This window comes from Vanacampus margaritifer, chromosome 1 (assembly GCF_051991255.1).
Source record: "Vanacampus margaritifer isolate UIUO_Vmar chromosome 1, RoL_Vmar_1.0, whole genome shotgun sequence".
Classification (NCBI taxonomy): domain Eukaryota; kingdom Metazoa; phylum Chordata; class Actinopteri; order Syngnathiformes; family Syngnathidae; genus Vanacampus; species Vanacampus margaritifer.
The window spans coordinates 28,402,567-28,424,937 of NC_135432.1; the positions used below are offsets into that span (position 1 = coordinate 28,402,567).

The window sequence follows — 22,371 nt, forward strand, 5'->3', positions numbered from 1 at the left end:
CAAATAAACCAACCTGTGATATTTTTAAATCTTTGCAAGTATACTATTAATGATTTTATCGTTTAATGTCTATTTTAGGACTTTGAAGTGGGGGAAACCTATAAAAAGAAAGTAATCCTGACTAACATCAGCTACATCACTAATCACTGCAAGTTTCTTGGGATCTCTGCTCAACTGCAGGATTTTATTATGATCAAGTAGGTGACGGGCTGAATTTGAAGAGTCCAGTCCATTACTTTTGTCCAGTTTCATTTTATACGAACATCATGCTAGTGTTGTTCCGATACCAATACCAGTATCGGGAGAGCCCCCGATACTTCATAAAAACAGTGGCATCGGCAAGTACTAACAAGTAACATGTCGATACCATTATTTCCGACGCTAATATAGGACTTTGGATGCAGCATCTTGTGTCTTGCTTGTGCACGACATTTACCAATGTGCAACATGTGCAATGCGTGCCAAGCCAAGATATCCTATTGGCCCTTGAATGCTCTGAACCAACGTCAGGGCAGATTTTTTACGATGAAAATATCGGTACGCCGATACTGCAAAACTGGGTATCGGAATCGGTATCAGGTGCCCAAAAAGAAACGGTATCGGAACAACACTACATCATGCACGCATATGACACAATCTGTTCTGGTACGCTGCTTGACACTTTAATCTTTATTCTCGTAGCAAATAATGTAAATAGAAATACAATAAATAGTCCATTGCATGGCCAAATGGCCATCATAAAACCTTTAATAAGTACAAGAATTTAAAGAACATTTTTCAATATTAACTATGATGCAATTGTAAATAGAAAGAAAACTGACCATCGCACTCCGAGGTAGCTTTGTACTGTACATGTGACTTCAGAGCATAATGTAGTGCAAAGGTAGTAATAAGTGTTCCTCATGCATGCAGTTTTTTAAAAACAACATTTAAAAAAATAATAATTTAACCGCTGTGCTTAGCTGCAGACATGCTACAAACTACTCATCGTAAATCAATGCCTTCGCTGACAGTGTTGTCAAAGCATCTCCCAAATCTCTTTGTGGGCCGAAGATTGTTCATTATAACTTGGAAACATCTGCTTATGTACCTCTATTTGCCACAAGCACTTGTCATTTTAACAACGCAGTTGACGTGAGCGGCAAGGCTGTCCTCCCACATACGGACAGCAGCTCGCGAGACAATGCTTAAAACGCCTCAACCGCTGTGAGTCAAATCTACTTCACTCTCTCAGCCTGTTAAGGTTGCACCAGGAATGCATCTTTCATCAACTTTTTAGCTGCATGTGACATTCCCATCAGCGGAAACACACCCAAACTTATGATTTGATTTATTTTTGCAACATTGCAAAGGATCTCCTGAGCTACAAATGGTAAATATTGTCTGAACAGCTCTTGCACTCATATCTTAACTCACGTGGCTCTGTTTCTCATTGGCTGAGCTCTGTTTGCCATCGGCTGAATGGCGTTCCTAATGCTGCATTCAAGGATGTTCGGAAGTCGGATATATCTGAGTTATTTTTTCCCAGTTCCGACCTGAAAGCGTTCGAGGCGAAAGTAAACAACCAAAATGGCGGATAGTGAGAAATTGTATTTTATTTTGGTCCAGACTTACCTTTTCGCAATTTTAATTAATTTCTTGTTTTTAGATTATTTCATAAGCATTCCATACAGTTCAGTAGTTCACCGTATAATTGAATGCAGGGAGATAGCGGCATACTATCACCTACGTTGTGTTATGTGAAGTTATGTTGAATATTTATGAATGAAAAAAACCATCTAGTTATATACTCGAGTAAATTGTGTTTTATCATTCACAGTCTGTTTCCAAAGGGGTCGCCACTGTAGAGTGACGTCACTTGTAGTCCGTCGGTAAAGTCGGGGTCTTTTTTTTTTCCGACTTCGCAAGTGGAATTTCCGAGTTCAAGGGGGCGTTCCCGTACACACTTCCTGGTTTGAACTCGGAAAAGTCTGACTTCCGACTATCCTCGAATGTAGAATAAGTATCCTGCACATTCTATCTCTCGACATCTTGAATTGTTAATTTAGAGTTACCTATACTTCAAACAACTGTGAAATTACCCTAATATATTGATAAAAAGACAAATACCAATAAATGCTAATAATGCTAATAATAATAACAACGTCAATAATAATAATAACAATAGGCCTAGTTTACATTATACTATATTGCAACAAAAAAAACAATACTCTATTTTCTCTTACTTATGAGCATTGCACTCCAAAGACTGCATTCCCTTTTGTCGGTCACATCTATTCTTCCTGTTTACTTCAGGCAACTAAGTTGGCAGCTATACTATATTTCCAAATTTGAGAGCAGGTGTTGCATGCGGACCATGCTGCTTGTTCACACTTACATTAAACTTGATAAACAATATAGAAGCCTTTCTACACAGAGAGTGAGAGGGTAAGGGAAGAAGTTGTGGGGTTGTTTGGGAGGTGAGTTGTGGGAATGGGGACTGATATCGATACCCATAGGTGGGCATTTCCATCTCTCCATCCAACTGTCAATGATGGATCCCCACATTTTCGGTGAGCGTTTTATGATGCGAAGCCTCGAAAAAATGGACCGTTTGTACTGACCTGGATTGACGGACAAAAACCTGCTAAATCTCAGGACGTGTACATGCAATTTTTTATAGACTCCAACCATGCCAGCATGAGAAACCATTGTTTAACTTTGCTTTAACTTCAGTCTGGATGAACCATTTTTTTCTTTAGAAGTTGTTTAAAAATGAAATGCTTTGTTTGGAAGTACAGTAATAGTAATAGTATGTACTAACTGCACTTCTGTTGCTTTTGGATTACAGCTATGGAAGTCTCACATGTCATTATAACCTGTTATAAGGGAAGGAGCCCATGTTTGAGTTTGTGCCTATGTCTGGTAAAACTCATTCACTGCTAGCCATTTTCAGAATTTTCAATACCCACACGATATTTTGTTCAATAATTATATATAAACCGAATCTGCCAAATGAGAGAATAGACTCTCTTTTCTGCCTTGTCCCGTTCTTTTATAATCGACAAAAGAAAAATGTAGGTTTCACAAAATGCAGCCATTACTCCCATGAACACTCAAACTGTGTTTATTTCATATAAAATGGGGCAACAATGTTATCTACTGGTGGTTGTGCATCAGTAAAGTTGATTCTTTTTATTTATTTTTTTCTTTTCTTGAGAGCTCAGTATTGTTCATTCGGTAATTTTACCGATTTGACATGTCATCATCATTGCTCTTCTAAAAATATATATATATATTTATTTATTTATTTTTATTTTGTATGTGTGTGTGTATGTGTGTGCTCATTAGTTCACCTAAAACCTATTAAAAATCCCATACCGTTCACCTAAACCGAATACTTCAGAATCCAGCTAGAGTCGTGAGGTTGTCAGGAGACCCGAGGAAGGATCAAAGAAAAGAAAGGAAAGTGAAATCCGGCACCAACCAGACATTACCTACTACCCACCGGGTTGTAAAGTTGTTTCTAAGTTTGACATTTACAGTGTAGCATAATCAGATTCTCCCCCCATCTAGTCCCGTAGAAAAAAATGTAATTTAGAAGTATACTTGTCAAAGACAGTGAATTGTTAATACATTTATACTAAATCAATTTTTTTGTTAGAGTTTTACGTCATCCAGCTGTCATTGCTCATTTCTGGCCCTACAACATTATAAAGGCCTTATGTCATTTTTGTTACATATAATTCTATAACAAAAAATTGGTGTGAAGACAAGCTGATTACACGTGCTGTAATGTAAAATTGTAGCTTATTCACTGATTAAGAATGAAGGGGACACTTGAATCATGTGTCCCAAATCCTGATGAAAAAGTCAAGCTGGAAATCTTTATGGATTACAATAGTACAGTAATAATTACAGTAATAACGATGAATGGGAAAAAAATACTGTCACCTAAAATCTCTTCCATGCTCTTACACTGTTGGGAGACACATGAAACCAGTGGCATCAGGCCTTTGAAATGTGTATGCTCGAATGTATGGCCTCATTTGCAGTGCTTTATATAGTGCTGTTTTAGGCTTTTTCCAACTTTGTCTCATTCAGCGTTTAATCCCTCGTGAACTGTTCTATTTTACTTTGTTTGCCTCTTCATATCGTGTCTTGGAACTAGAACAGGAGAATGACAAGATGAGAATTACCCAAAAAGAATGAGAGAGAGAATTTCAAATGAAACAGTGTCATTTGAAGTTAGCATCAGAGTGTGCACACCAGGTGGCATACCTTCATACATTTCCAGTTCACAGTGGTAAACCGGAGGATGACAGCTCCAAGTTCTTCACCTGACCATTGGACCAGCACCATAAAAAGGCTTCAATAAAGCCCACTTGTTAGTTTCTCATACTATACAAAAACTGATAATCAGCTGCAATAAGAATGTAGTCAGAATTGAACGTCATGTCATTTTTAACACAACAAAAACACGATCCAGATCAGTGGAATAGCTTAGCCTCCATTATAATGTGTAGCCTTGGTTGATTATGCTTATAAGTAGGTGAAGTTAGAATCTTCTTTCCGTCTCTGATAGGCAAATCTTATATTTTCATATTCATGGGCACTGCAGTTGAGGGTGCAAAAGGTTTCAGTGTCCTTTGGGCAGCTGCCAGCTTGCTGTAAACGTGTTGAGATGCATATGTTGTTTTCGGAATCTTTTGTTTCCTTCCTTATCTCAGATGTTGTTATAGCTACAATGTATAAAAATAACAATACCTTACAATTTTTTTTCTCTCTGTACAGCACAAATTGAGAAGCGGGTTGACTTATAACCTCATTTAAGTTAAGCTCATACTGTAGACACTGCGCCCCCTCAGAAGATCCATTGCATATGAGATATTTCATATTATCATATTTATATCATGGTTTTATGTTCATTGGTTGATTTTAAATTTTTTTTCCAATATTTTTGCACTACGGCACACTGACTAGTCATTTTAATTATATATATATATATATATATATATATATATATATATATATATATATATATATATATATATATATATATATATATATATATATATAAACATCTCAATGTAGTCCGCTAAAAACACATCACACTTTAAATTTTCTTTTCTATTAAATTTTTTTGAAGCTGTTCATTCTTCACTAACTTTGGTATTGTTCTACAGCTTTCAACCTCCTGGTCCTTTATCGACTGGGATGTCCTGTGAAATGCACATTACTTTCCATCCTTCGGTCAGTAACAGTTAATATGCTTTTTATTTGTTTGGACGGCAGTTAAGCACAACTTATTATAACCAAATTATTCATTTAGATTCAGAGTTGGGAACTAAGTATGTCATGTGCAAAACCTTCTTGCTTTCTGACCCCTATAGATCAATGAAGACCTGGAAGGAGAGGTTGACTTTGCCTCAGCAGCAGGTCGCTTCTCTGTGCCTGTCAGATGCATCATCAAGAGATGTGACGTAAGTAGTGTGCTGGGTCTTTTGAACAACTTTGGATCAATGTACTCAAATTGACTGACTGGTCAATCCAAGTATGCATTCTGGCAAGTCAATGATTTCCACTTATGTTACTTTTCTCTAGTTGGAGGTCGACAACCAGTTTATTGACTTTGGTTCACATGTAGTGGGCCAAACTATTTCACGGACTATCACCTTGACCAACAAGGGCGCACTCGCAACCCGCTTTAGCCTGGATACTACAAAGCCCGTTCCAGAAATTCACCAGGTCCAGATGCCATCCAATCGCTCGGCCAGCACACAGCAGGTCGGTCGGACAGACCGTCAAATCTAATCTTTCATTTCACTAATGTTGGAAAAGCAGAAAACTGTTGCCAAATCAGTTATGAAGTGCAAAGAAATTAACAATAAATGTAAAACGAACGGATTGGCTGACAGGACTTATCTACGCTCAACACGACATCTGCTGATCGGAACAAGAGCTCTGCATCCCTGGCCAGTAGAGAAGTACGCAGTATTTCGGACAGGTCTTCCGTATCACGGCAATGTCAACGAGGTAAAATTATTATAATTTTCTGCAGATTTTTTTGTGTGCAGGGAAATATGATACAACAAAGGAATGTATTTTTGTTGGAAAACACAAAAGTACAAGTTTATGGAGATGTCCGCCATGTTAATTGGAAATTCATCAAACGTTACCCACTAGGAAAAAATCAGATAATTGATTTACGATTTATAATCCCTTATTGTAGGAAATATTTCCCTAATCTTTGTTTTATTTATTTATTTGCTTGTTAAGAGGATGAGCATTTGACTGATCCCCCACAAACTATTAACACACATCCCTCTATGGACTCTGTTTTTGTACAAAGCGCATGTCCGCTTGGGCATAAAAATTGGTGCATCTTGATTTTTGTGCAGGTTCCAGCCTCATTTTGTGTGTTTGGGAATTTGGCAGACCACACTGCGTCATGCTGGGTGTTCTGGTGGACCGAGGGCATTTTCCTTTACATGCCGCTGGTGCACCTGACAAGATGGGGATTGAAAGTAGACTAAATTTTATGCCTGCAACAAACAGGTCTAAGTTGTGGTGCAATTAATGAAATGCGATTTTGGTCAATTTGATCGAACAGATTCTACGCGCTCTGGCTGTAGCACAGCTATTGTGGGATGGTCACTCACAGACACGGACATTCCGGCTGGAATGTCATCTCCAAGTGCCCACTGTGGCCAACAAGTGGAGATCTTCTTGCAGTTCCTTATTAACATACTTGCGCGTTGATCTCTCTCACTCCAGTGAGTCTTTTTTTCTCCTTGCCATGCAGACCATGTGCCTCTCCTGTGCCGCGTATAGAGAATGGCAGGAAGCCACAGGAATGGCTTCCATTGGCTGGCAAGCAAGTCTGCTGTGTTAATGCCCACAATGGCGCAAACGCTGGTTTCTAAACTGCGCGCATCTGCAAAAATATCAAAATAAACAAAACTCCTGTGCTTTGTATTAGAATTGCATTGGGCACAAAAATAGGGCCCTGTTTGTTCGAACTCCTGTTCCTGTTTGGATGTAGTTCAACTTCCCAGTCACGTCACATGACATCAGGCTGCTCTTTAACAGCTGAATAAATAATGACTTATTAAGCGTCAATACCACACAATCAATTGAATTCTAATTGACAAATTAATAGATTTGTTAAAGGGCATCCATTATTTGGTTTTATTTTAATCACTGAAAAGAAAACATATTGAGCACCATCGAAGCTTTAATAAGATATTCACCCTCTCTGGTGGATTTTATGATGTTGCTCTGTTTCTGTTAACCCTCTATTGATGGCTTATTCCGAAATGTTTTCGCCCGTGTTTTGAGTATTTTTATATTAAAAAAAACAAAACAAAAAAAGTACATTAATACTGCAATTATATAGAAAGCTGCTGTCTTAACATTGATTTTGGTGTCTCCTCTATCGTTACTTTGTGTCAGCAGAATCACAGGTTTCAACTCCAGGACCAAGAGCTGCTTCTGTGTCTTCCAGCATCCATTCCCAGATCCCAGAGGGTCTGTCTGACTCTTGTGACATACGTATAGGGAATGTAAGTATTCTAAGTGTAAGATGTATGTCAGTGGCAGAGTATGAGTTTACCAGTAAATGATTTTCTTACGCACCCCATGTTATGTTTGTAAATAGCCTTGCGATTGGCTGACAACCAGTCCTTGGTGTACCCAGCTTCTCGCCAAAAGTCAGCTGTGGTAGGCTCCAGCTCGCACTCAAGCCTAAGGAGAACAGGCACTGTAGAAAATGGTTGGAAGGTTGTTAATAGGAAGCGCTAAACAGTAAAACGTATTACCATGAAACATTTGCTTGCATGTCATTATGCAAGTAATGACTGCAAACGACCACATGGTATAAAAAGAATTCCTAGTGGGATAATTAAATAAAGTACTATTTACAAGTAGCACGTTTAGTAAAAAAGATACCATAAAAAGAGCACATTCAATGAGCCGTCCATTTTCTAAACCGCTTATTCTGTTCTGGGTTGCGGCGAGCTGGATGCACATCCCAGCTGACTTTGACTGAAAGATGGACTAATCATCAATCCATCAAATAGAGATAGACAACCATTTACACTGAGAATTTTAAGTCTTCAGTCAAAATGGCACAAATGTTTTTTGGAGGAAGCCAGAGTAAACAAGCAAGCACGGGAAGAACACACAAACTCCACACAGAAAGGACCAAGACGAGATTCAAACCAGGGTCCTTTTAACTGTGATCCAGATGGTTTCATAACTGAAATTCAAACCACCTATTCTGGTTACTGTCGTAGAGCGTAGTAATTAAAAATCACTAGTATGACTGACAAGTCCTTTCCAACTAAAGGTCAAGTGCAATTTGGATTTGATTGGATTTTAACTGTACATACCTGTGTGTTGTGGTACGTGTTCTAATACATGCCACATTATCAATACATTTCACCTTAGCATGAGTACCCATGCATGCTCTGTGGTTATGTCAAACTGCACTGTCCCTTTAAAAATGGACACCGAGCTGGAACTGATCGGACAATTCCTATGCGAGAGTCAAACCGAGAGGACAATTAACTATGAATGCTTCTATAATTGGAAGTCCTTACATTTTGACTTGCAAAATGGGTAAGATATATGTAAGAAGATGTGTGTAATATTCAATACAATAAAATACAATATTCCGTTTGGAATTTAAATCAGAGAATAGTGGTGCATGAAAAGACAATGTTGGGATTAATTTACCTTCACCTTAACCTGGCCATTAAATAAAGGATTATACATTATTTGATTGATGAATAGGACGTTAGTCACAGTGCAATCATCTTTTTAGGACTATAGTATACTACATCATGATCCCGTCCAAATGTTGTTCTTAGCAATTGTGTTTTTTTTGTACCTTGTACACCGTGTGATGTTCTTGAGTTGTTCGGGGTTCGTTACATCTCTGTGGCCTGCGGCTAATGGCGCATCACCTCTTCCTCTGCATTTGTTATGGCTGTGTGTTATTGCATGTGCTTGCATGCCAGCCTCTCCGTCGTTGTCATTTTGACTGATACTTGTACATGGCCTATTTGAAGGCTGTGCTCTATAATGGCAGATAATACATCACGCTATCCTGGCCTTGGCTTACAGTACTGGTTTGATTGTTACATTGAATGGCTTACTTCTCTTTTTCATTTGTCATTTATTTTTTTCTTTCATCATCTTTATGCCTTGGTGTTGTTGGCTTGTGTGTCATTTTAAGTGGCTCAGCTGAGTGATTTTGGTGGATGCGCTAGTGGTGGATGAAGTGTTCTTTTTCCAAAGGTAAAATGGTGAAACTGTCCTGCATTCATCATAGTTGATTTTATTCTAGGATACATTACTATGGTTACATAGAATAATTAACAATGAATGTGTGTTTTTTTCTATCTCAGGTAAGAGGAGGTGATATTGGACCTTTTGAAAGTGTCAAGCTAGAGATAATATTCTCTCCGACTGTTCCCGGAGAAGTCAAACTAGACCTCTACATCAAGTTTTCAGATCCGACCAGCTTCCCAGTAAGACAAAGAATGCTCATCATAACCTGGATGATCTACATATTTTTGTTAGAAGATGTGAACTGAACGTATGCTGGTTCCAACAGATAGCAATCCTGGTGAAAGGTGAGGGAGTGGGCCTCCCAGTGTGGGTGGTGGAACCTAATATTGACATGAAGATTTGCATGTTTGACCACCTTTATCAAGAGGTTGTCACACTCCAAAGCAGGTAGCTCCCCATACTTAGATGAGACTTAAGTCTCAAATATAACTCATATACATTCTAACACAGTTCATATTAGGGGCGTGAATTGCCTAATAGATTGCGATTCGATCTGTATCACGATTCATAGGTCACAATTCGATTCGATACCCATTATTCCTGATACGAATCTCTAAGCCAATTGATTTTTTTTAAACTAAAATTTAGAAAATACTAATCAGTAAACATGTACATATACACTGTAAGATTTGTATGAAAATCCACTTCAGGCTTATAACTATGGTCCACTGTATTTAACAAACAGGTTGCAATCTGTTTCATGTTTAAAGAGTATTGAAATCAAATTTGAAGGCTTAATGTTCTATTAATATAACATTCTTCCATGCTTAAAATGTGAACCCTAATTCTAATTAAGACATTATGTTGAATATTTCCATCAAAAATTGACCTTTAAAATTCAATTCGGCTGCATATTGCAATATATTGCCGAATCAGTTTTTTTTAACACCCTTAGTTCATTGATAATATGAAATTCTTATATACCAGTATTTTCCTCAGTAGTGGCTATAGACTAATAGAGTGCAATACTATATTCCCAGAATAGTTTCTAACGTTTAAGATAAATTCATCAAATAATGGAAAAAGCTTCAAACGTATTGCGACTCATGAATAGAATCAAGCGTTTACCATCCTCTAATATCTCATTAATGTTCAACCGACTCAAGCCATAAATACATCAGAGATGCAGTATGTCTCAGTAATATAATAAATAGTTTGCCTTCTTGTCAGATTGATTTACAGTTGTGGTGTCTAGGAATGTGCATATTACAAAAGTACTTATTTAATGGCCATCATTTAACGAAATGCAAAGCTATAGCTGATCTTTGTAAACATCATTTGAATAACTGGCCTTTCAGCACTTGTGCCAGACAATACAGCACCAGGATTGTTTTAAGTTTTAGCTCATAAAAGTCAGGCAAAGGTAAACATTTGAAGGTTATAGGTTAAACAATAGGTAGGTAAACCAATTTTGACTCCTGACATGCAACATGTACTTGAAATAAATGAAATGTGTCAATAGATTGGCGTGAAGGGATAGTAACATAGTGGGCGTGTGGTCCACTGCCTATACTGTACAGTCATTGTGACACATCATGTGGGGGAGTAAGCACATGTGTGCGGGGTTGTGGTGGGTGTTTGTTTTATGATAACTGCCATCTGGTGCAACATGTGACAACACTACAATGACAACAGCCTCCGTGTGGTATGCAGGTCTCAGAGCAAACCATGAAATGTGTCACTCAAATTGCAGCAGTTTGGGCAAAAAAAATAGCTTGTCAATTTTTTGGGGGGGTGGACAGAGCTGTCTACTGGTATCTCAACATTTGCCATCATGTCTGTTGAGATAAGCAGATATCACACAGAATTGTATATTAATATCTTCTAATAGTGGCCTCCGCTCTAATAGATGTTGTGTCACAATTAGTTACTGCTGTGTGTTGGCCACTTAAACAAATATATCTCCTTTTTCTCCCTCAGGAAAATACAGCATAACATTTGTTGCCACTAGGTAGCTGTAATAAATTAGCTTTACGATAGCCACATTTTCACCAAGTACAGTTCGATTTGACAAGTTTCACCCTGATTTACTGAGCATTTCCACAGCGACTGTGTAGCTGATTAATGCTTGGGATTTGTAAAATATACTTTGACATCATTACAGCACAGCCACTTGTAACTTGGCACTGAATTTGGCAAAAATACAAACCAATATAGATGTCTTTGAATGAATCCTCACTCCGTCTTAACCCACATCATATGCTTTTTCTTCCCTTTCTGTGACGGCGTGGTCAATGGCAAGGAGCCAGATGCAGAATCGTGAACAAAAGTTTATTAAACACACAAAAATAAATCTCCTTCTCAGGGAAAAACTCTTCTTGCAAAAGGTTAAAAACACAAAATCACCACAAGGGAAAAGTCAACATAAATCTCAACTCGAGAAACAGGCTGGAGAGCAACTGGAAAGCAGGGTTGAATGATATTGGGGCAAAAATCGTCTGGCACAGGTGGAACTGATTGCTGATGTCCTGTAGGTGTGCAGAACGAGCCCTGCTCTCCAGCAGCTCTGCCCCGCCCTCTCACACTGCCCTAGTAAATAGAGAAGGGTGTTTGTCAATATTCAGGCTTGGGGAGTAACGGAATACATGTACCGCCGTTATGTAATCAGATTACCCCAAAAAATTAACTATTTCCTTACAGTTACAGGAAAAACATGTAATCAGATTACAGGTATATTTTTCTAAAAATGGGGATTACTTCGAGGGATTACAATTTCTACGATGAGAGAGAGAGAGAGAGAGTGAGTGATCTATCTATCTATCTATCTATCTGCCTGTCTGTCTGTCTGTCGGTCTGTCGGTCGGTCGGTCGGTCGGTCGGTCGGTCGGTCAGTCGGTCTGTCTGTGCTTTCAGTGACAGTTCGAAAACAGCATATGGACATCAATCAACCAAACTATAGCCTACATGCTTTTTAATTACACAATCATTTTTGCTATTTGTAGGCTGCCTGGGTCCCTATCACCCTTGCAAATAGCAAGGGCACATTGTATAGAATATATATTGTGGTGATATTTATTTTTATTTTGTCTTCATTAGCTCGGTATTGAGTAATCCAAAAGTAATACAAAGTAATCAAGTTACATTACTTTAATATTATGGTACTTGGACTACGGTACTAACTAAAAAAAATTCGCAGGTAACTTGTAACTGTAACGGAATACATTTTAGAAAGTAACCCTCCCAACCCTGTCAATATTGCAATCAAAATAGACAAAAATCACAACCATAACACTTTCTGGAGCATCTTAAATTCGCTTTAAGCCTCAAGTAGCATTAAACATTGAGATTCATTTAATGAGATCAATTTTACACAAAAATTACACATCATATTCTTACAGCTGTCTAGCACGGGCCGGGAAGACTTCTACATAGACCACAAAGTGCAATTCACATCTTAAAGAAATATACCACTTGACAGCTTTCTGTTAAAAGTGATGAGCCATATAAATAGTCTCTTGAATTTTTTATTATTTGTGGGTGGTCCGCAGCCCTTTATACTGCTAGAATAGATCCACCCATGCCCGGCTCACTGTATAAATCTCCACAATCAAAATCAAAATGGGTATTCTCTTAAGGATAATAATTACTAATTAATGTGATGTGTATGTAATGTGCTCACATATCTAAACATTTTTTAAATGGAATTATCTGGAAAAATTCTATACTGAACCAATTTATTAGTAGTAGTAGTATTAGTTGTGGCACTTTGGTTGGTAGTGGACTTTTTCAAAATACACACCCAATAAAGTTGTGCATCCCTGTACTTGTTTTAAAATACCGCTAGTAACATGTAGTATAAGCACAGTGGGACATTTTTTCGAACCCTTGCCACATTCCAATAAAAAGAAAAACAGATGTGGAAAAAGGTGTAAATAAAGTTTACTTATACTTCAAATCTTGATACAAATGTACTGTTGCATCAGCACTAAAAAAATCATTGAATCATGAATTGCTATGCATCTATTCTACAGCGTTGAAGTTTTTTCATGGAGACCCAAAAACCTGTCAGCACCCTTGAATGTAAAGATAATAAAGCTGCACTAGCGACAGAAATGTAATATCCCTCAAGTGTGGAACTGAGAGTCCTCTTTCAAGATATAGGCCATTTGCTTGGGCATCTGTCATAGAATTAACCTCTTCTTCTAATGGGTCACAGTTCATCCAATGAAAGTTGTCAAAACAAAAAGTTTTCAATTTTTTCCCACTGTTATTGTCATGGTATGAGTAGGGGGGGTGGATGTGTTTGAAAATTCCCATGGTGGAAAGCCATTTATATCACAAGCCATCATTGATGGCTTGTAGCCACGGGCACAACCATCTGTTGGAACTCCTAGAAACTGGGTGACCTAATTGATATGGATCTCGGGTACACATCTCATTATGAGGTAATTTCTGCTGGAAACATATAGAAAAAAAAGAAAAGAAACTGAAAGGATTTTTGTGTATGGGTCTCCATCAAATGTGCACCTGAAACTCACCTCCCACCCCCTCCCTTGGAACAGAAAGAACAATGAGATTTGACCTTCGATGCTATTTGTTAGAGTTTTCAGAAAGAAAGAAATAACTCCTATCAATATCATCAGGTAAATCATATGTGTAGTGTAACTGTATGTGATGTGTTTGTAGTTGTGCCAAACCAAAGGTCAATTTGCCTCAAAGGTTACCTGTCTGGTACACCTACTTTAAGAAAATAAAGAGTTCCAGGGCCTTCTTACTCAATTGTACCCAGTGTTGAGAGTAAAAGTAATGCAAATGCATTAAGTCTGGCTCTTTGTTGCAAGTTGCAACACATTACTGTAAGGCATTATAAATAACATTACTGTAGTATTCATCCTTACAATTTCACTAACGTATGTGTACAATGCATTTTTACCTTGCAATGATAATCATAATTTCCATTTACTCTGTCTGCATCTTTGACTGCATCGTATTTCTTCTGTCTGTGGTGTGATTGGCTGTTTCATTTTGTGACGAGATGACATTTTAACAGTACCATTTTTGAGGAAATGGCCCTCAGTGCATTAGATATGACCAAGACTAGTTTAGGTTGCATATAAAAGCTGGCAGGTAAATGTTATTCACATTGTTTTGTTTTTCTTTTTAGTTTTTCTTAGTGCCAAATTCCAAATACAGTAGAAAGAAAGAAGAATGACTATTTGGCTAAAATACATATTCTGGCACTGTGTGACTCACAGCAAAAGTGTTTTGCTTTGAGGGGTTTTTAGCAAATAACTTTCAAAGATTTGGCTATTAAAAAATACTAATAACAGTAACATGTAAAATGCTCAGGGTCAAAGTTTTTTTTGCTTTAATAATACAATACATGTATAATGCATTATCTTTCAGTAGTCAGTCTGATTTTAATCATCCATGTGTTTTCCGTGTCAGCACCAGCACAGCCTTGAAGATTACTTTTGACCTGTGGCCGGAGATGAGGAAACACATGGAGATCATACCAAGGACAGGCTTTCTCCAGGCTCAGTCAAGCTTCACTGCTCACCTCAAGTTTGTGCCAAGGTATAGGACACACACAGAAGATGCAGTCATAATGAAATCACTGGAGCGGTCATAATCACATTTATATTTGACTCTAAACCTGTTGATATTAACCTTCTGTTAAGATTTAAAGGAAAGGACTTGCACAGGTTGCGCTCTGCAGTCTCAATAATCTGTGGTTTCAGAGAAGCGTATATACTAAAAGCATACTCAGTAATATTAATCACACACAAAAAAAGATTTGAGTGCAGTAGTGAATGCCAGGAGATCGACCAGGAGACCTCAAGAGCAAATATGAGATGCATGCACTATGTGGGCGCGTGTATTCTTCTTCCCACCCTCTTTTCCTTCATATCTTAACATCCTTAATGTATTGAGAGCTAAGAAGTTACGGATTATGATGAAAATACGCCAAATTATATTGAAATGACAAAGTTTGGGGTTCTCCCAGAGCAGCGAGGTGGGAGGGCAAAGTGTGGAAAATGGCAGTAATCTGCTTTAGTGAATCGGCAGCGGTTTTAATGTGAGGATTAGAGTGCGAATCGTGCTGCTGGTGCTGCATCCGCGAAGCCTAGCACAAGCCTCGGCCTCCACCCCCTCCCTACTGCCTCTATTCTCTATTTGCTCCTGAACTGCTGGCTTTGGCTTCTCCCACTCTCTCACACAGACTTGTATTTTTCTTAGCCTTTCACCTTTGTGATAACTATTCTCTCCTTTTTACTTCATTTGTTTTTCTAATAGCTCTACCTTGCAGCTCACTCAAGGCTTTCCTTTATCCTCTTCCGTCAAATCTGTTCTTTATTTGCAAAAACTCCCGTCGTGAAGACGCCACTGTTTATGAGCAAGCTCGTATTAATAAGGCAAGGAGACAACACTTTTTGAAAACACTGCCGTTATAGATTGTTTGGGTAGTGTTGGGATGATCAGACTTTTCTGAAGATTTTGTACTATATGTGGATAAAGACGCTCAGTCGAAATCCCAAATAAGTAAATCAGTCAATCTGTTTCTGGGGAAGTGTGGACAAAACACACATATAGTTAGCTCTGGAAGTACATGTACAATAACAAAGGTTATAGGATTTTACCTATTTGTAGCACCTCAATATATTTGAATTGAAACAATCAAGATGTGATTCATGTGGAGACATTCCGTACAATTTCGGGGGAAAAAATTGCTGAATTTGTACCTTTGCCGGTCCAATAGGTTCTCACTGTGGCAGTACTCTCAAGGGCACACCTGTTGTATCCTTTAAACAGGGTACATATTGGGACCCTTGCCATTTGTACCGTTTGCAGTACATATCGCATATTACCAAATTGCCTGTAAAGATTTGCCTACAAAGGGTACTGTCTAGACCAGGGACAGGCAACATTTGAAAAATCATTCTCCACCACACCTGAGCACTTTTAAGTTGTAATGACATCATTCATATTATTAGTAGCACTTGCACCTGTTCCATCTCCATTTGAGCATAAAATCAAGCTAATGAAGACTTTGCCAAAATAAAGAAGAATGTACTGTATGTACCAGGATGCATACAATTACATGTAGGACTGGATCATGAGCACTTTATCATTTCTTTTTGGGGAGGGGGATTTTGCCTTTTTTAATGACAGGACAGATGAAGTTTGGACAGGAAGCGGTAGAGAGAGGGAGTGAAAGACCTGCTAGGTCCGGGAATTGAACCAGAGTCACCTGCGTTGAGGACTAGCCTCAGTAGTGTAGTGCAGGTTCTCTACCACTGAGCTAAACACAGTACTAACAACACACACACTTGATAATGATAAATAACCTTGGGACAGAAAAAAGTTCAGTATTGCATGACACAATATACTCTGGGAACTGAAAAGTACATAACTACACAAACATGAGATTTTCAGTCTCGTCTAGTGTATCAGCATTCCAGCATTCGTGTCATCTGTGGCCTGTTCCTGGACATATTTTAGAAGGATTTTTTTGTGTGGTATTTCATTCAAACTAAACTGCAAAGGTTTCCTACCCATAGGAATGTTTGAATTTCCAAATCCTTGTTGCCCCTTACTGCTTTCAGTCAGTCACACATCACACATATGCACACGCACTCACACACACAAACTTGCTCAGTGTGCTGTTAAATCTAGAACCTAGAATGACTCATAGCTTTGCTGCAGGTTCTTGCTCTGCTTCCTGTCCACAGTCTTACTTCAGCCTGCCCACCAGCTTTCCTGCACTGCATCCCTCTCTTCTTCCACTTGTATTTGTCACCATGCAGCCTGTGCCTCCACTACCCACCCCCACCCTATACTGTGAATCCATAGTATTGTTTCATATTCTCCATAATCCCCTTACCACAATATCAAGGTCAGTGGTTCATTTGTTAGTGAGTCATGACCCTGATCATCCTATTGGAATTCTAGCCATCGGAATGTAGAATATTTTGAGTGGTTCCATTCTCCAGGAAAGCAATAACTTGGACAAGTGATGAGTAGCCAACCGACCTATTAAAACTGTTCAACAAATTGACCGTTTGAGCAGAGAACTAAAACTATGTAATTGATTTGTTTCAGATAATACTAATCCACACATATTACCTCTACTATAATATGCTACTTTTAAAATGCTACTTTTGGAGTAATTTATCCCTAATTCAGATTATTTCCCCAAATTTTGGGTGATAGAAACACACATTATGGAGGAGCAGGTCCCTGCTTTGGCTAACCTGATGGCAAAGTCCTTGGAAAAGTATCCCTTGAATCAGCGGTTTTAGGCTTAACCTCGGAAGAGTGTCCTACAGCTGCAGTTCCATCTGATAAAAGGGAGATTACAAGGATGATTTCCTGCAGACTTGCAACAGATTACGTGGAACGCCACGGCCGACGCTATACTGCAAAGCCAGCCACTGCGTGCGCCAATAGTAGTATTTTTAATTATGTTGGGGGAACAAAAGCAAACAAACTTTCTTGTCTATCAATATTTGGCAGATATCTTGTGAGGTCACTGCATTTTTTTTTATTCATTCATCTGTACAGACTGAAAAATCACTAAGCCTCTTAAACCATGTTGTAATCCTTTTTATAATCACTTTTTAATAGTGAAGTCAAATCCAAGCAGGGGTTCATGCTGCAGTGGGATTTAATTGTTTGGTACATAAACGGGCACAGTGCTCAGAGGGCACTTCCAACAAAGAGGGCAACCATGCTCAAAAAATAAATATACATCACTTATTGCTACATGTGCTTATGTTATTGATAAGCAACATGCATAGAGGCACCGCCATGAGTCATTTGTGTGAAAACATATGTGATAAAAGGGAAAAGGGCCACTTCAAGAAAGTCGCCCAAAATGTTTTCAATACAGTAGAAGATCCAGAGTCCAACATCCCAAAAGTGGTCCAATTTTCCACTAAATTGAAGTGTACATCCAAAGTCAAAAACGGGTTAAAACCATCATCATGTATGACATCACACAAGTCAAAACTTGAGCAAATGTTTTGAGACTTCAGCGCAACAAACCTGTAATGTATATTTACCTTCCTAACTTCTCCTTTTACTTGTATAACGATTAGGAAGGCTAAAAGGTTTTTACAAAGGTGACAGTTTGATGCTTTGGAGATTCTACTGTGCAATTGACACAAGGTGGTCGCTTTTTATGAGTAATCATTTTTTTAGAAGAAGAAAAAAACTACTGCAGGTAACTCATGAGTCAGATGAATCATTTCTACAGTGAACCCGTGTTACAAAGTCACTACTTTAGCCGTTTAGGTCCTCCGCTGAGCTCAGTGTAATCATTAGAGACTGTAGCAAAGAACTACAGTACTTATGCATGACGTTGTGAATGATCTGGCCACATAGAAACAAAACACACCAATCTGTGCAGGATGCTGACAAATCTTCGACTTCAACCATCCACAAAATTCTCCAGAGCATATGAGCCTGGCGACATCCCGCCAGGCTTTTCCACTCTGGCCTGCCAAGCTAATTCAAGAGTGACTCTCCAGCAGAGATTCTATTAGCAAGCAGCACCGCAGTGCTTCCTTAAATACACCCTCCACACTCATTGGTCAGGCTACAGCTAGTCATTTTCATCACTCCCCTTTGTTAATGCAGATATTTCATTTTGAAAGTTTAGGAAGTGATTTTTTTTAAATTGCTCCCAGCCATAGATTCTTATAGTGAAATCACACATTTTAGAGAGTGTAGTATTAAGGGCTGTAGTATAAGAATTCAAACCCTCAAACCCTGTATATGACAGATTTCTTGATGACAAGGCTTGCCTCTAATGCATTTTGGGAAGAAACACATGGACATCTGGAGAGCCTTAAAACCACAATCTGCAGCATTGGCTCTCAAACCTTCATCCAGCATTAAGAGAAAAACAAAACCCAAGCAGGTTGTAGAACAGCGACTGGCTTCATAAGAGAAGATGTGAGAAGTGGTAGATCTATATTTAGAACTGGATTTGACATTTGACTACATGATGAGGATGTACAGTTTAAGTCCCTTTTATATCCATGTTGAGTATGCGTTTTTATTGATCAAGCGTATAGCTCTTGGCTGTGAGGGAGCTATTGAGGGACTGGAGGTTTACATGTGCATAACTACTGGGCCTCTTTGAATCATACTTACGTCTCCCATCACCATGGCTACAACCTACAGCACTGTGGAGGCGTGCTCTGCGTCGCTCTCCTGCTTTCCCTGGCGAGCCGATCCCACAGTTGTGGGTTAAAATAAAATAATGGGCCTTCTGTGTCTGAATCCTTATCTTACTTTGAAAAGCTCAGTAATAGCTTGAGGCTTTTGACTTTTGGTATCATAGACATGAGCTAAATTGTTGTCTGTGTTTGTTTGCAGTACTCTTTTTTTTTATTTTTTTATTAGCATAAACAAAACATTTTTATGGCAACATTGTATAGTGGAACTTCTGAGTTCTAAGTCAAGTGTGCACAAATATTTTCTACCATGAGCCACATATTTTTAATTTGAACAGTGTATTCACTCTTGTGTTGTCTCCCAGGAACACTTTAGCCGAAGATGCTGACAAGTATTTTGACAGTGCTACTGGTGTCCTGGAGGTTCCAATGGCAGTGCAAGTTGCAGGGCAGGTTTGTATTATTTTTACTGCTGTCAAAGTTAAAGCGTTAACTGATTAATTAATTACAAAAAAACATCACATTAATCATGAATGAACGCATATTAATTATATATGTTTATTTATTTATTATTTATATAATTATATATTAATCGCACTATTAATTTTGACCATAGATTATCCTTTAGCGTGACAGCGAATGGCTACATATAAGGTAGCACAGGTTGTGTTTGAGCAATAAACATAATTACATGCATTAAAGTAAAGCATTTAATAAATATTTGCGTAACGCATTTAGAGTATTTGTTCATGTCAAAATATTGGGGTATTTTTTTTTCCATTTTAAATTATGCAAGTAATTAACTGATTAGAAAAAGAGGAGGATGAAATGTTGAAGACGTCCTCGTAGATGTCAAAAGAATTAACACATTAACACATAACCGGTGCTCTTCAAATTTGGCGGGGGAAAAATGTTGATTAAAAAAGGCTTTTTTATTAAGCGATTAATTGTGATTAATCAAAGTTTCTAAGATGTGATTAATCTGATTAATTGTTTACATTTGTACAATATTAGGCCTATGCACAGTCCGTTGTAGAGCTCCATGTGATCCTGGAGAAAAACAAATTCCATCCTTATCCCGAACAGAAGCTGAGCCACTGGAGGTTGTAACCTATTTAGCTCGTTAGCTAAAATTATCTCATGCCCTCAAGGCCCAGTTGCTCCATGGGTGTTAACAAGCCAAGCATAAAGGTTGTTCCGCATTGTCTAAAGGAAAATGTCGCAACTGAAGCCTAGATTCTAATATACAGAGAAGCTGCTTAAACATGTTTATAGCACTGATGTCAGTTGATTTTTTTTTCAAGTAAATCTAAATGTGTCCATTCTCCTTGCCAAATTGTCACCTTCCCCTTTTGCCTGTCTTTGCACAGACAAGGGAGGCAAAGTCCTGACAAGGAGCCAAAGACAGGGCCAGGATGTTCATGTGGAGCACCAAATGTGTTGCCTACAAGCCCTGAGCTCCTGGCATTAAAGCATGCACACACAAGCAAGTCCACATACAGTGTTGTAAGGTCAAGAACCAATATAGCCTGCAGCATTTGAGATGAGATTTTTGCAGAATAATGGGGATTGGTAGGATATGATTTATTTGCCAAGGCTTTAGAGACACAATAATGACAACATGACGTGATGAGTCACATTACTGTTTTTCCTCCACTTAAATAGACAACGTCCACTTAAATGAACAAATGCCACACCTCAAGTGGGCGCCTCCCAGGTGTCATTATCAGAGTGCACACTACTTGTGGAGCACATGTAGTCTTGGCAACGTTGAAGTTTATGCTGGAATTTAAATAGAAAGTGTTCCTGTATGCAAAACAGCAAAAGAAGAGACCTCTACAGATTACCAAATGATCCGAGGGGGAAATAATATAAATGGCAGATATCTAGCCTTCAGTGAGTGACATAGACTGTAGTGCCATATAGAATACATATTTATTGGAATATAATACTATATGATGTTTGATTTATTTGAAAAGTGTGTTATTTCTTATTACAACATGTATAATAATATGTACATTGTACTATAAAACATATAAACACTTTACCAATAGAGGCCTGGCACTGCAAATAAGGGGGAAAAAACGTATACAGTACAATATGGGGAAATACGGTATGTAACTACATCAAGCTTGTTAAGGTTTACGATACTTACACAGTACATTTTTGAGTAAATTTGACTATTTGGAGTGGGAACAAATAGACGCAGTTTAAGAGTAATATTTACACTTGTAAGAGAGTAAAATAAAGAATTGAAAAACTAAAACAATAAAAATAGTCACTGAAGTATTGAGGAATGAACTCACAACCTACAGTTTGGGAGACAGCTGATCTACTCCCTGAGCCATGCAGCTTTTGCTGTGTGTTAGTATATTGCTCGTGTCAGCTGGAATCTTCGTAACTCCAAGAGACCAAATCAGTTTTGGTCTCCTCTTGGATATAAGCAAACAGTAGGAGGGGCATAGCTCAGGCGGTAGCGTGGCAGTCTCCCAAGATGAAGATTTTGAGTTTGTTCCTCAACCCATGAGTGACTTTTTTTCCCCCAATTCTTTGTTTTACTCTTACTTTTAGTCTTTGGCCCCACTCTAATAAAGAGTCAAATTTACTCTACAGAATTTACTGTGTACTATACTGTGTGTAGCTGATTTCAGCTGGATTCTAAAAGTGGTCAAAGCTTTAAACACTTAATGATGTTTTCAGGTGCAGCCTGTCATTTACACAGTCCAAGCAATTGTGACTTCATCCGACTTGAAGTTTGGCCAAAGCGAGGTGGACTTTGGCTATTGTTCGATTTACCAGTCAGTCAAAAGCAGTGTCCGCCTAACCAACATGTCACTGCTACCTCAAGTGTTTGGTTTTGTTGGCCTCCCAGAGGTGAGAGGAGTGAATCCCAACCAGTGTGCTATGGCAT

At 38.4% G+C, this 22,371-nt stretch overlaps 1 protein-coding gene across 7 annotated transcripts in view; it reads left to right on the plus strand.

Moving 5' to 3' along the window:
* The window catches only part of cfap74 (cilia and flagella associated protein 74), a 54,834-nt gene that overhangs the window by 11,662 nt on the left and 20,801 nt on the right, over positions 1-22,371 (plus strand). For 5 of the 7 annotated variants that reach the window (XM_077545071.1, XM_077545037.1, XM_077545062.1 and 2 more), the window contains 11 exons: positions 79-197; positions 5,166-5,232; positions 5,373-5,462; positions 5,584-5,766; positions 5,898-6,015; positions 7,435-7,544; positions 9,393-9,515; positions 9,602-9,723; positions 14,725-14,853; positions 19,826-19,913; positions 22,161-22,334. In XM_077545071.1, coding sequence (XP_077401197.1) covers positions 79-197; positions 5,166-5,232; positions 5,373-5,462; positions 5,584-5,766; positions 5,898-6,015; positions 7,435-7,544; positions 9,393-9,515; positions 9,602-9,723; positions 14,725-14,853; positions 19,826-19,913; positions 22,161-22,334 — 1,323 coding nt within the window. The remainder of the gene's footprint in view (positions 1-78; positions 198-5,165; positions 5,233-5,372; positions 5,463-5,583; positions 5,767-5,897; positions 6,016-7,434; positions 7,545-9,392; positions 9,516-9,601; positions 9,724-14,724; positions 14,854-19,825; positions 19,914-22,160; positions 22,335-22,371) is intronic. The other 2 variants (XM_077545053.1, XM_077545091.1) reach the window with 2 other exon arrangements.